Source organism: Morus notabilis, unplaced genomic scaffold, assembly GCF_000414095.1.
Source record: "Morus notabilis unplaced genomic scaffold, ASM41409v2 Scaffold305, whole genome shotgun sequence".
NCBI lineage: Eukaryota > Viridiplantae > Streptophyta > Magnoliopsida > Rosales > Moraceae > Morus > Morus notabilis.
Genome location: NW_010358151.1, coordinates 202,877 through 217,245, shown reverse-complemented (window position 1 = coordinate 217,245; position 14,369 = coordinate 202,877). Strand labels below are relative to the sequence as shown.

Below are 14,369 nucleotides of genomic sequence, written 5' to 3'. Positions count from 1 at the left end.
AGATTATGTGGAACAGGGACACAGACACAATATGAATTTCTAATAATTTCCGTTAAGTATAGAAATTCTAATTGAGTCTACCGATGGTCATATATAGAATGATCTTAATCCTGAGTTCTTAACAAACTTTTATTTATGGATTTGGGTCTTTTAATTTACTCGGTACGGATTCTGAGACCCTAAATCCTATTCCTTGTATTTTGGAGACATGATGAAGTAGGTAGCCAGGAATGTTATTATACGAGATGGAATCCATTCCTTCTTGAGAAAGAAGCAGATAAATAATTCGCTTGAGTGTTGATTCGGTACTTGGATTAGTAAGAGCGCTCTGGTTCATGAATGTGTTTTATGAATCACTGTCCATTAGAGAATCAATGGTACTCAAGGATGAAGATATAATTAGAGAGGTTAACAGATTTTACCTAACTCTAATTATGAATTATTTATGTAGGATTGATCTATATGTAGTGATTATATCAAATGGACACATCACAGTTTAGAAGTAATTTATGTTTATAATTTCGAGAGTGCAATTCCAAGTTTATAGTGGAGTAACCATTGGAATTAATGGAATTAATTAATTAATTAAAGTATTTAATTAATTATTAATTTTATTTGAGCTAGGGATTATAGGTCCATTAGTCCCCACGTCGTCCTTGTAATTCTACCAAACACAAAGGGTAAAATGGAAATTTTAGAATTACGGAATTCTAAAATTAAAAACTTGAAAATAATTAATTGAGAATTAATTATTATTTAAATAATGTGATTATTTAAATTTGAATTGTGAACATAATTTAAATTTATCCTTTTAAACTAATTTGATAAGTTGTTCAATTTAGGATTCAAATTGATTTAAGTTTGACTTTGATTGGAATTTCAATTTGAATCAAAGTTGGACTGCAGGATAAAGGATGATTTTCTCTTCATTCCCTATCTGTAATTGGTGCCACATAGGGATGAGAATCCCCATGCATGGCCCGCCACATTAAGGACAAGGAAGAGGAGATTTTGTTCCAAATTTAAATAGGTGATAATTAATAAGCTTTATCTTAAAGATAGAGATTGGATTCCTTCTAGAAATTTGACTTCTACTCTATAAATAAGAGAATGATAGAAAATTGTGAGACACAATTTTTTACCTATTTTTCTAAGTGTGGCCGAAATTCTCTATAGAGTGAGAAGAAAAATATTTTTCTCCAAAAATTCAACATTGTGCATGCGTTGGTGTTTGTGAAAATTTGAGTGTTTATTCTAACCCGTTTTGTCTCAGGTGTGCCCATACACACGTCTTCGTGGATTCTAAGAATTGACGTGTAAGACATTGGTTTTCTAAACACAGCGCTTTGGAGCAAGGATTGTTCGAGGTCAAAGAACTCAAGTTATCATCCTAATCGACCGCCAGGTATTATTCGTAATTGAGTTCTTAATAAATGAATTAATGTGATTAATTTATTCGTGCATAAATTAATATAATCTATAGAGTATCTCAAAGGTTTTATGAAAATTTTTGTTATACTTGATCCGCTTTCCCCACGCTTCCGCATCCGAATTCGATTCGGAAACCAACAAATTCATTAAACTTCAAGAACTTAGTGTCGGTGAAAGAATTAAAGCTGATTGGCATGAAGACACATGATTGTCATACTTTGATGCAACAACTGTTCACACTTGCTTTACATGAGAATCTAACAAATAAGATCAAATTTGCACTTACTAAGTTTTGCTACTTCTTCAACTCTATATGTTCCAAGGTAGTAGATCCAATGACGTTGAATACACTACAATCGGAGTTGGTGATGACCTTGTGCTTGCTAGAGAAGCATTTTCCACCATCATTCTTCAACATCATGATTCATCTAATAGTACATTTAGTCTGCGAAGCTAGGCTTTGCGGGCCAGTGTACTTGAGGTGGATGTACCCTTTAGAAAGGTACATGAAGATTCTAAAAGGTTATGTTATGAATCGAAATAGGCAAGAGGGTTGCATCGTGGAAAGTTACATAGCCGAAGAAGCTATGAAATTTTGCTCGGAGTACTTGTCTAACGCAGAAGTAATTGGTTTACCAAAGAAGGTAAACATGGAGCCAAAAAGTAAATTTGTCAATATTCATTCCTTAGTTCCTCGCGAAGCATGCGAACAAGCTTGTCTCTACGTGCTACATAATGCTCATGAGGTGGAACCATACATAGAGGTCCACAAAAAATAAATAAAGGCGACAAACCCAAAAGGAGGGAGAAATGAGAAGTGATTGTAAAATGAACATAACCGGACATTTAGAGAGTAGATAAGGATACACATTTACTCTAAGGTTCGCAAGTCAGGAAATGAAGGTGTGTCGGAAGACTTGCTTAAGCTAGCCGGAGGACCCTCGTCGACGGTAATGAAATACACGTCATACTTTTCTATACTCGTGAGAGAAATGAGAAGCACCTGGTCTAAAATAGTGGTGTTAGTCTCTGTGTCGATGTTATGCATATTTCTTTTGCAAAAGACAAGAATCCCATATATGGAACAATGATCTACTATGGTTTTGTGAAGAACATATGGGAACTTGACTATTGTGGATTGCGAGTGGAACTTTTTATGTGTAAGTGGGCTGACAATAATTATGTGAAGGTTGATAGTGATGGTGCTACAGTGATAGACTTTCGAAGAATGGGCTACAAGAATGATCCTTTAATTATGGCAATGCAAGCAAAGTAAGTTTTCTATACAACCGATCCTAATGATTTGGGGTTATCCTTAGTTGTTCACATGAAGCCAAGAGCTATTCGTGATGGAGAAGGGAATGATGATGATTGCAACAACATTCCATCGGTGAATAGAGGCTTGGCACCCATTGACGAGTTCATATGTTTGATGATGATGATTTAAACCTTGTCGGGTTACATGTTGAATAGACATGTGTTGAAAATAATAGAAAGAGAAAAAAATCATAAACTATATATTGCTGTAATTTATATGAATATTTAATTAATATGTTGTTGTAATATTAATCATAAACTACATTTATTGATGTATTATTTAATATTTATAATTCATTTTTATTTTAGAATTTAATATTTTATTTTGTGGTTATAATAATTCTGTGAATTGTGGCAAAAAAGCTAATAACACAGGGGATTAATAGGCCAACCTATGGGACAAAAACAATAGCATGAATATTTTTTTAATTTGGGAAGAACATAAACCATCATTAAATCTCAACATTAGACGACAATTTTATAAAAAACCGTCGTCTAAAATACGTGCCAAGTCTATTATTGTCAAGATTAGTCGACGATTTATTAAGAAAACCGACGTCTAATGTAATTTTTAACGACAGATAAAAACTGTCATTATATACCACAGAAATTTAATGAATCGCTTATTAACGGTCATTAAATACCAAATTTTTACTAGTGATTGTTCTTTTTGTTTAAGTTGTTTAAGTAACTCTATTTAGAGGAATGCTAAATACAAATACTATTTCAAACTCTCTTTGAGATGCTACCGAACTCTATTTAACATGTGTCATTTTGATTTTATTAACTAAACAAACCTAATAACAAGTCACTTTTTAATCATATTTACAAGAGTGTCATTCTTCCTTTTTCAGGCTTAAAGTAATAACTTTTATTTTGGGCTTTGTCACCAAAAAAAAAAAACAAAGAAACCCTAAAATTGCCTGCAACTAAAAAAATACAATCCTAGATCTATGGCAGATGCAAAATGACATGTGTCAAGTAAATAAGTTAGCATCTTAAAGAGAATCTGTATTTAACATTTCTCCTATATCTATTTCAATAAATAGTTAATTATGATTAAGTAAGTCAGCGATAGAAATATCACTTTTATAAAAGAGTAGTTTTGAACATTTCTCCATTTAAAGGTGAATCATATTATTATTATTATTATTATTTTTTAAGAATCTCCACTCCACAATTTGTATACTAATTCGAGCCATATTTACACTTTCATCGCCAACAGCCAAGATGTAGTCTTGTAGATCACTTCATCGGCATTGGAAATGAACAGGCTCTAATGCCAATTGATGTAGAACAAGGGGAGAAAAGGAAATCGGGCAGAGAAAGAAGATGAATCCGAGAAAATGAGAGAGAAACAGAATAGGAATTAGGGATTGAGGAAGAAATTGGGAGAAGAGGAAGCATAAATCAAGAGGGAGAAACAATTGAGATTTTTTTTTCAATAATCATTCATAGTCTGCCTTGTCCATAATAGTGTTGCCTATTTATACGCTAATTACAAAATTAAAACTGGAAACTAATTAAATGCATAAAATCATACACAATTAAGGGAAAATCAAATAAAAAACAATCCTCATCAAACTAATTTATTTTTTATATTTATTTTTGGGTTAATTTCACAAATAATGTGTGAAATTTAAACTCAATTCTACTTTAGTCCCTGACTTTTCAAATATCGCATATACGGTTCATGAGATTTTATTTTATTTTAATTGCCATCATTACATCAACTAGACGTTAAAATTTAATAGAATATGTATAAATTATAGTCCAATATTAGAAACATTTAAAATTTTGAGTCAATCTGTGGAAATTAACTTTTAGTTTTTTGTATTGTTTAGTCTCTAAACTTTATATGTTTCTAATTTTAATCAATAATTTCTACAAATTCTGGTAAATATTTAACACGAAACTAATAGAATAACCGAAATTGAAACGGAATAAAACTCTAGAAACTAACCGTGCGATGTTTAAAAAGTTAGAAATTAAAATAAGATTGAGGTTAAACCTCATGGATCATTTTTAAGATTAATTATGTGTTCGTTTGGTGGACTCAACTTGAGTAAGCCCAACTCAAGTTAAGTCCACAGCCCAAATATGTGTTCGGTTAACCCTGTCTGAATTGTGATTCAAATCACAATTCGAGTTAATGCCCATGAATTGGAATTCAACCACCCCCTGAATTCCCTTAACTCGAAGCTACAGTGAAAGTTGTCTCCCAACTTTACAGATTCTCTGCGCGCCTTACCGTTTTCTTGTCTCGTTCATCCGTTTTCGTCCCTCTTCCTCCGAAAGCTCTCTCTTCTCTGTCCATTCCCATCATCTATAGCCTTGATTCCCTAATTCGTGTTCTTAAACCCGCGCGGTGAAGCTACAACCCAGATCTTATTCCCTTTGAGCCAGATCTTTGTTTCGTTTGAGACAGTTGTTCCGTTTGAGCCAGATCTTGTTCTATTGACCGAGGAAACCTTTCCTCACCGTGAACCAATTTGCCCAAAAAGGAGAAAATAGCTCCTTCATCAGAATCACGACGTCCTCCGCTAGCCGTTGTTCTGTGTGGATGTCTCTGCCACCGTCGATCTCAACCTCTACATAAGTGGAGATATTGTGCCGGTTGTAGACGGCGGAGGAGATTTGTCCGTACTCCATCAGAATCATGTTTGGGGCTATTCACGGAAGATTATACTCGTTCTTCCACCGGATCGAACACGGTAAGCCCTCCCCTCTTTGCCACACGATTTGTGAGATTGTAGGCGAACATTGGAACAAAAGTTCGGCGGTGAACTAGGCCTTCATAACCCCTACAGATTGCATGTTGTTCTGTAGTAATCTGTCATTAATAATTAACAAATAAACTAGAAGGATGCCAAAAAACAAAACAAAAGAATGGTCCGTAGGGCATATTGGAAATGCTCAACCTGATTGTAAGGTTTATGTACTTGTTCCACATCCCGTGAGTAAAGATTAGTGTAAAATTGGGGAAATCTGACCTATCTAATGAGAAGATTAGTGATCCCCCTTACGCCCAAAAATGTTACCACCATAACAATCTCTAATAAGTTCATGTCGTAGAGGGCATCCCGTTGTCTTCTTATAATAACTCTCCCAAAAACAAGTAAGTTTGAAAAACACTTATCACTCACTCCATATCTACCTTTTAAATTAAATAAACACCAAGGAGGATAGCTTTGTGAACTTTGTACAATCCGGATAAATAGGTTTCTCTGCATAGCTTCGATCTAATCCATTAAAATGATTTGCACAAGTTTTGGGCCCAGCCTATCTTTGAGGGTTCTAATCCAGACTAGTGAAGGCCCTCCAAGCTTCTTACACATGAATAGGAACAGAGCAAGACAACATGAATAGGTTTGTGAGTTCTATAAGTTACCCCTGTCTTTACATAGCTATTGTCAAAATTTTTGTTGCTTTTTTTATTTATGCCCTCCACCAAAAGCTTCCCTGTGCACTTGCAAATGCTATGTCCCGCATATCCCTCCCCAAGTCCTTCACTGAGAGAAAAAAAAAAAAACATGATTAAACCTATGAGACCAAAGAAAGGCAGGAAGCCATTTCACACAATGTTTGAAATGTGTGCAAGGTTTAGAAGCTTCCAATATTCAAAACTTCTAAAAAGATTAAGGATTTAGTACATTGGCAGTAGAGTTTAAGTTAATTATGGATAACATATTTCACATATATGTGAGTTCTTTCGACATTGCATTGTTGTGCAGATGAACTCTTTGTTCTTATTGGATTCAGTACATTGGCAGTGATGATTTTCTTCGCATATCAGTTTTGTTGTAGCGATATCCTTTTGGATTCTGGCATTTATCAGTTGCTACTGCATGTAATTAGGTTTTCTTGGATTGAATGTCATGTGTTGTCGTTTGTTATTGCATTATGACCTATGCTTTTAAATCTCTAGCCTATTACTATGTGGTTTGGTAGCATAAGTGCCATTCTAGGAGGATAATGCTCCGAAACTGAAATGATATGATTATAACCAAATCTGAGCAAATCAAAAGATTATGTACTTTAATCCTCTTTCTTCTTTGTCGTCGCATATGTCACTTTGTTCTTGTGGTTGGTGGTCTTGCTTGTATGTATTAGATGCCGCGACGGAGTGAGGATGACATGACCTTCTATTGGTCTGAGAAACAAAAAACTACGCTTTTGAAGCAACTTGCGGACTACAATAAAAACAACAGGGGTCATTAACTTGAATCGGCGGATTGGGAACAATGGGCGAAAGATTTGTCCCCACTTTTTTTATCACCTATTCCTCCAGGGCGCGTTAAAGAGGCAAAGGAATGAAAATTCAACGCGGAGCTCGCCCTCTGAACAAACACCGGACTAGGATGGGATCCAATCAAGAATACCCCAACTTGCATTGACGAATATTGGAATGATTTCTGCGAGGTTAGTATATGGCATACTTACTCCCTAATTTCCTTTGTTATATGCTTTTTTGTTCATGACATTTAACATGAGTCAAACAACAAAGAACTGAACAATGAACCATTTGAAAACATCATCCCGGAGAGAAACACACCATTTCTTTGCATTTTGGTCCTCTTTTAAAAACTTAATTTAGGCTCTGAGTTATATTTAGCAAAAGTTCTTTGCTTGGGCCTAAGGGGCTGGAGTTCCTTAGTGGGGCTGGGGGCTTGGGCCTTAAGGGCTGAGGGGCCTTAGGGGGGCTACAGGGCTGGGCTTGAACCTTAGGGCCTGGGGGTCTTAGGCCTTAGGGGCTGCGGGGCCTTAGGCACTGGGGAGCCTTAGGGGCTGGGGGGTCGCTTGGGCCTTTTACGCTGGGGGGCCTTAGTTGGGCTGGGGGGCCTTAGGGGGGCTGGGCTATCTCTTGCCCATTAATTGTGGCTTAGTCCTTATCAATGTTGATTTGGCTTTCATAATTCAATTCAAGGAAATGCATAAGTTGGCCTTTTGGATCTTGTGTTTTGCATTTTATACTTGTTTGTGGCCACTAGAGATTGCTTTATTTGTTTTATGTGTTCAACAGACATAGAAGTGGGCAAAGCGTGCATGCAAGGATCCCCTCAAGAATTATGAGCTCTACTATGAAGCGTTTGCTAGTAGGCGTGCATTTGAAGCGGGGTTGGATGAGAATGATGAGGAATGTGATGTGTCTGAGCCGCTAGTAGGGGAGCAAGAAGTTGAAGGCGGCAATTTGCAACCTTTGGAGGGTGAGGAAGTATTTGTCAACACAATGAGAGGGGCTTTAAACTCATCAACTCGTCCCCTGAACATTGCCTCGTCATCTCGACATATATCGAAGCGTAATAGCAGAAGTAGAGCATGAGGTGTGGATCCCGAGGCAAAAATCTATTTTGAAAAGTATTGCAACTAGACTGAATGAGCGACATAATAGTCGAGGTACAAGTTCAGGTGCTTCTCAGCGCATGGAATCCTGGCATACAACGCTCCAGAAGTGTCAGGCAGTTATTAGTGAGATGTTACTAGACGATGAACAAAGCGTGTTGTTCATAGAGTATATAAATTGGAACCCTAATTGTCAAGAGATGTTCTTGGGCATGAACGAGAGTCAAAGGCTATTTTACGCATTGAGAACATTGAAAACCATACCAAATAATCCAGGACCCAACGTGCAGCAACAATTTTCATATTATATGAACCCCGCTCCACCATATATGGGTTCGCCTGGACATTTTTTACCACCGGTCCAAAACTACGCACAACATCAGCCTCCTTTTCCCCAAGGACCCTCTAATTTTAACCCACCACAACCATCCTTCCAACAACCTACTCCTACTGGCCAACAACCCCTTCCTAACTTCCAAAATTTCCCACCATTCTTCGTGAACCCCCAATTCCCACCCCCACCCGGCCCTTTTGGAGGAACCGGAAGTGATGAGATTTAAGTTGAGTGTTCATTTTTTAAGCATAATTTCTTTTTCCATTTCATTCTATGTACTGTCTGGTTTCTTACAACAAACGATTTTATTTCATTTCAATTTGACACCGACTTTAGATATCGTGTTTAGTTTGTGAGTGTGTTTCATGTTGCATTGTAGACTTTGATTTAAAACTTCCATTTATGTTATGCATAATTGCTTCTGCACTTCTAAATTGATTGTTGATGCCAAACTTTTCCATTACAGTTTTATATAATATAACATTGTTCATTTCATATACCAAATTTTGGTGTGTATATTGTGAATTGTTGTGGCAGACAGAATGTGGAGTGGCGGACCATCAAACCCAAATAACAATGGTCCACCCAAATATGACTCTGATGATGACTACATTCTTGGAGTAGCCGATGCTGCGGTATTCTATACGGCATACTTGGAACATCCATTGTCGACTCCTAGGAATAATAGCCACTACACATGTACGCAGCGTCTAAGTGATTTGTTAAATGGACACGAGATGGTAATATACAATAAGATTAGGATGGGCAGCGATTGCTTTAGGAAACTGAGTTGGTTACTCGAACAAAAAAATTTATTGAGGAGTACTAGAAATATGAGTGTTGATGAGCAATTGATCATTTTCTTGACAATTGTTTGCCAAAACGAAAGTAATAGAGAGACACAACATCAATGGCAACACTTGGGGGCTACAATTTCAAAGTACTTCATGGTAGTGTTGAATGCCATATATCGTCTGCGGCATGATTTTATTAAGCCACCTGACTTTAACCGCATCGATCCACTTATTGAAGCAAGTCGGAGCAAGTACAGACATTGGTTCGATGTAAGGCATATCTCTCATTTTTTTCTTGTTCGTATATAACATTATGTTAACGCAATATTTTGAGATTCCTAATAACGTTCATTATACTTGTCGTAGAACTATGTTGGCGCGCTCGATGGGACGCACGTTCCCTGTGTACCGCCGCCAGAAAATGCAGAGGTCTGGAGAAATAGGAAGGGATTCAACTCATAAAATATTTTAGGGGTGTGTTCCTTCGACATGAAGTTCACGTATATGCTTGCCGGGAGGGAGGGTTCCGCGCACGACGCACGAGTTCTTGAATCAACAAATGAAACGCCAGAAAAGAAATTCCATGTCCCTCCAACAGGTACACACAAATCTTAAAATGGGTAATAATTTGAGTTTGAATCTGTGTTGGTTTGAAAAGTTGCTACAAGTCTGCTAAAATATTTTTTGCTCCCACCATGTAGGAAAATTTTATTTAGTAGACTCCGGTTACGCAAACACAGGTTGTTTCCTAGCTCCTTATCGCGGTTGTACGTACCACTTGCAAGAGTATAGGGCACGTCGAGGTCGACCTCGAAGTGAGCGGGAGTTATTTAACTACACCCATTCATCGATTAGGAATTGCATCGAGCAGGCGTTCGGGGTGTGGAAAGCGAGGTTCTGCATTCTAAAGATAATCAACAATTACGCGATGCAGAAACAAACGAGAATACCTATTGCTTGTGCTGTGATACATGACTTCATACGCATGTATCAACATGATGACAGCTTCATAAATCAATACTTACAAGATGGGGTACCGGTAAGTGAAATTGACCCCTTGAACACGGATGAGGATGTCAATCAAAATCATAACCCAAATCGGAGTATGGAAGGACCAAGAAACACCGCGAGTCGAAGGGAGATGGGTCTTATGAGGGATAAAATAGCGAGAACTACATGGCAGGCTCATGGTGGAAATAACAATCGCTAAATAAACACGTATCAGTTATCATGTATGAAATATTTGTTTTGTAACAGGTTATGTTGGATTGTAGTCGCAAATTCAATGATATGCAATTTTGGATTTTTGTGCATAACATTATACAGACATTATTATGAATTGGTAGTATGCGTTTTTTTCTTTAATTTCCGTGTTTTTCAGTTTTTATTTTTATTTTTTTTTTCATTTCCCAACTTGAATGGGGGTGGTGGTTGGAATTGTGAAATTGGTGAAGTGAACACTCACAACTTGAATTGAGAGGAAGGTTTGAATCACCATGTGCACTCCTAAACACTAACTTTGATTTCAGTTTTAATTCCAATTTGAATTATAACTTCAATCTATGTACTCAACTCAAATCACAAATTATAATCGGCGAAGTGAAGGACCCTACCCTTTCTTTTTCTCAAAGTCCACTCTTATTCCTCATCACTTGTAGCTAGCCATGATCTTCACAGTTTAGCGCGTCAAAATTGTAAACGTGTTGTGCCAACTTTGGAAATGGTACCATATGTCATAATGTCAGTTTTTATTCGTCCAAATATTCTTATTTACAGGTTTTAGTTTTTTACTGAAAGGCGAATGACTGTTAAGGTAAAATCTGAATTCAAAAATTTCCTCTGTAATTTGTAATTCTTACCCGAGTCTACTTCATATTCAGGGTATAAATCATCTGGTGTGATTCTTGCTTTTCGTTTGCGGGAATTGAATTGTTAAAGGAGGACAACGTGTTCTGGTTGTTGATGATTCATAGGTTTGAGTCAATTGACAAAGATTACATAAATATATCTATGTATGAAATCTATATATTGTAAAAAAAAAAATATATATATATATATTTAAGACTCCGTGTGTGTATATATATAAATATATGGTATGTATCTATTTGACGAAGAACACAAGAAACAACATAGAAATACATTTTGATTCAACAAAAATAAACCTGAATGCAAAAAGCAGCAACAATAATGACAAAAATAACCATAAAAAACGTTGAAAATCTTTTATTCGCATGCCCCAATTCCTTATCAAACCAGATAATCAGCTCTGATTTTCTTTAGGCTTAACTATCTAGTGAGATTAAACTGATAAAAACAGATGAGCAATGACTGAATACCTTAAAAAAAAAAAAAAAAAAAACCTATCTAGTGATATGAGCAATGAAGGAATCCAACTCCATGCGAGAAACTCCACCTTCATCAGTAGCCTTTCTCAATTCATTACCCAATTCCTCAGCCATTTTCCTCATCTCATCTCCTTCTTCCGATTTCATCAATCTCTTCACGACTTTCTCAATCACCGATGAACTCACCAACTCATCTTTTTTTGCCCATTCCCTCACAAGAACACCAACTTTGAGTACATTTGTGATAAACACAGCATTCATGGGTTGATCAGAATGCATTGGCCATGCTGCTATGGGCACTCCAAGACTTATACTTTCCACGCACGAATTCCACCCGCAATGACTCATGAACCCTCCAGTTGAGGAGTGTCCTAAAATCTCCAATTGGGGCGCCCAGTCTCTCACCACAATTCCCTTCTCTTTCACTCTCTCCTCAAACCCTTGTGGAAGTTGAGGCCTCCTAACTTCACCTTCATCAAAAACATTTCCTTTGTCTGCATCTCTCAAGACCCACAGAAACTTCACCCCACTTTTCTCCAACCCAATTGCCAATTCTCTAATCTGCTCATCTTTCATGAAAGTTGTTGTCCCAAAAGAGATGTACAACACAGAGTTTCTCTCTTGCTTGTCAAGCCACTCCAAACACTTGTGTTGGCCTTGACTATCCACTCTGTTTCCCCATCTGTTCTTGAAGCTCGTCACAGTTTCCAATGGCCCAATTGCCCACAACTTCACATCCTCATCACTCTCTCTCGCCTTCTCCAAAATGAAGTCAAGAAAATCGCTTTCGATCAGCCTGCAAGCGTTATAGAGATGTCCAGACGTCTTCATCTTCTTCATAAACTGAACTTGGTAACCTATAAAAGCTCCAAACTCAGGAGTTAAAGACTTTTCACAAGATGGAATATTTTTAGGGTCATTATCACCATCATGGCGGATTTGTATTCCCAAGGTATCGCGTAGACTAGCGAAATAGTAAAAAGAAGAGGCGCAATGGAAACGGTAAGACTCGGTATTGGGCAAAGTAGAAGAATCCTGAACAACAGAGGTCATCAAAGGGTCATGGATTATGACAACTCTTGTTGCCGTTTTGGAGAGCAAAGTGAGAAGATTAGCGAAAGGTTCGCGAAGGTACTTGACAGAGGCTTCAAAGGAAGGCATGAGATGGGAAACAAATTTGGTGTCGTATGGGAGAGGAGATGGGAAATGGGGAATTGGGAAGTCATGGAATTGGATTAATGTTTTGGTGCCGTTTAGTGCTTGATTTGCCCGGGATTTGACCTGGGAAATGTGGAGTGTAGAGCCAACGTAGTGAACTGGGATTTTGCGTGATGAAATGATGTGAGAGAGTTGCAAGAGCTGGTTTAGATGGCTCTGAGCTGGGAAGGGGACTACTACTACTACTACTGAAGCTGATGAAGAAGAAAAAGAAGATTGTCTCTCAGGGACGCTTTCTTGGGATTGGTTCGCCATTGATGAATGAAACTAGCTCTAGTAGCTGAGATATCAAGTTTGATTGTTTTTCAACGGTACATTCAAGTCATCACAAGTCATATTTATAATATTTTCTCTAATAAAAATTTAAATTTAATTTTTTTATTATAATATTTGTTTTAATTTAAATCACATACCAATTCATGAAAAATAACGAGTTTTTAAATTCGGTTTATTTTATTTAAAATTTAAATTTTATTACAATAAAAAATATTCAAAAACATTCATTTTAATTTAAATTCTTACTAAAATAAATTTTTTTATATAAAATTATATTTTAATTTAAATTAAAAACCTAAATTAATAAGTTGAGCACTTATATACCTTTGTTTAATTCTCAAATACCTTTACCAAAGACCGTTAACTTGTCAGTATTCTACGTCGAAAGTAGAACCGAATCTTTGACAAAATATCGTCAAGATATTAACAATAAATAAATAGAAGCAGTGATTGATTAGACAAGTTTTTCTCTCGCCATCTAAAATACTTGACTTTTATATAATAAAGTCACTTGGCGATTAACAAGTTTTTCCATCACCGTCAATTGACCTTAAGTAAATGAGAGTATTAAGGACTCTACAACCGTCCCGTTTATTTTATTAAATTAAATTTAAATTTTGAATTTTGTTATAACAAAATACTTTTTAAAGTAAGGATTCGTGTTATGATTCGAATCATGGTTAATAATTTATTATAATATTTTCTCTCATAAAAAATACACGTAAATTGATAATAGTTCTAAATCATGATTCTGAATATATGAACCAAACGTCATCTAATTTTTTTGCTACAGTAAAAAACTCTCACATAAAGTCATATCTCAACTCGAATTAAAAACTCAAATCACCGAAGGCCTCGTTCGTTTCGCTAATTCGAGTTTAGAATTCGAGTTTTATTACAGTAAAAAGCTCTCACAAATAATCACATATAACTTTTTTGCTACAGTAAAAAGCTCTCACATACAATCACATCTCAACTCGAATCAGCGAAACGAACGAGGCCGAACTAAACATACCCTTCATACAACAAGATGTAGGGCCCGTTTTGTTCGCTAATTCGGTTTAATTCGAGTTGAGATGTGACTTTATATGAAAACTTTTTATTGTAATAAAAACGTTAAATGTGACTATTTTTTAAACATTTTTACTGTAATAAAACTCGAATCGAGACAAATAATTTTCATTTTCCTGCACACTTCTAGAAGCTAGTGGGGCCCTGAATTGATGTAAGCACGCCACTTCAATTTTTTTTTTTTTCCTCATAAAGTACTTGATGGGTAGCAAACTTGAATGAGTGTAAAATAACATAAAC

At 36.3% G+C, this 14,369-nt stretch overlaps 2 protein-coding genes across 2 annotated transcripts; one reads left to right on the top strand and one right to left on the bottom strand.

The window, feature by feature from the left end:
• Positions 1–8,967: 8,967 nt before the first annotated feature.
• On the top strand, positions 8,968–10,429 carry LOC112090374. The gene is made up of 4 exons (XM_024161535.1): positions 8,968–9,489; positions 9,586–9,648; positions 9,715–9,817; positions 9,921–10,429. Exons 1-4 carry the CDS (start codon positions 8,968–8,970, stop codon positions 10,427–10,429), a joined length of 1,197 nt encoding a protein of 398 aa, XP_024017303.1.
• A 1,149-nt stretch (positions 10,430–11,578) lies between these two features.
• On the bottom strand, positions 11,579–13,073 carry LOC21399598 (zeatin O-xylosyltransferase). Its single transcript, XM_010091914.2, has one exon. It carries the CDS (start codon positions 13,035–13,037, stop codon positions 11,580–11,582), a length of 1,458 nt encoding a protein of 485 aa, XP_010090216.1. The 5' UTR covers positions 13,038–13,073; the 3' UTR covers position 11,579.
• Between the last annotated feature and the right edge of the window lie 1,296 nt (positions 13,074–14,369).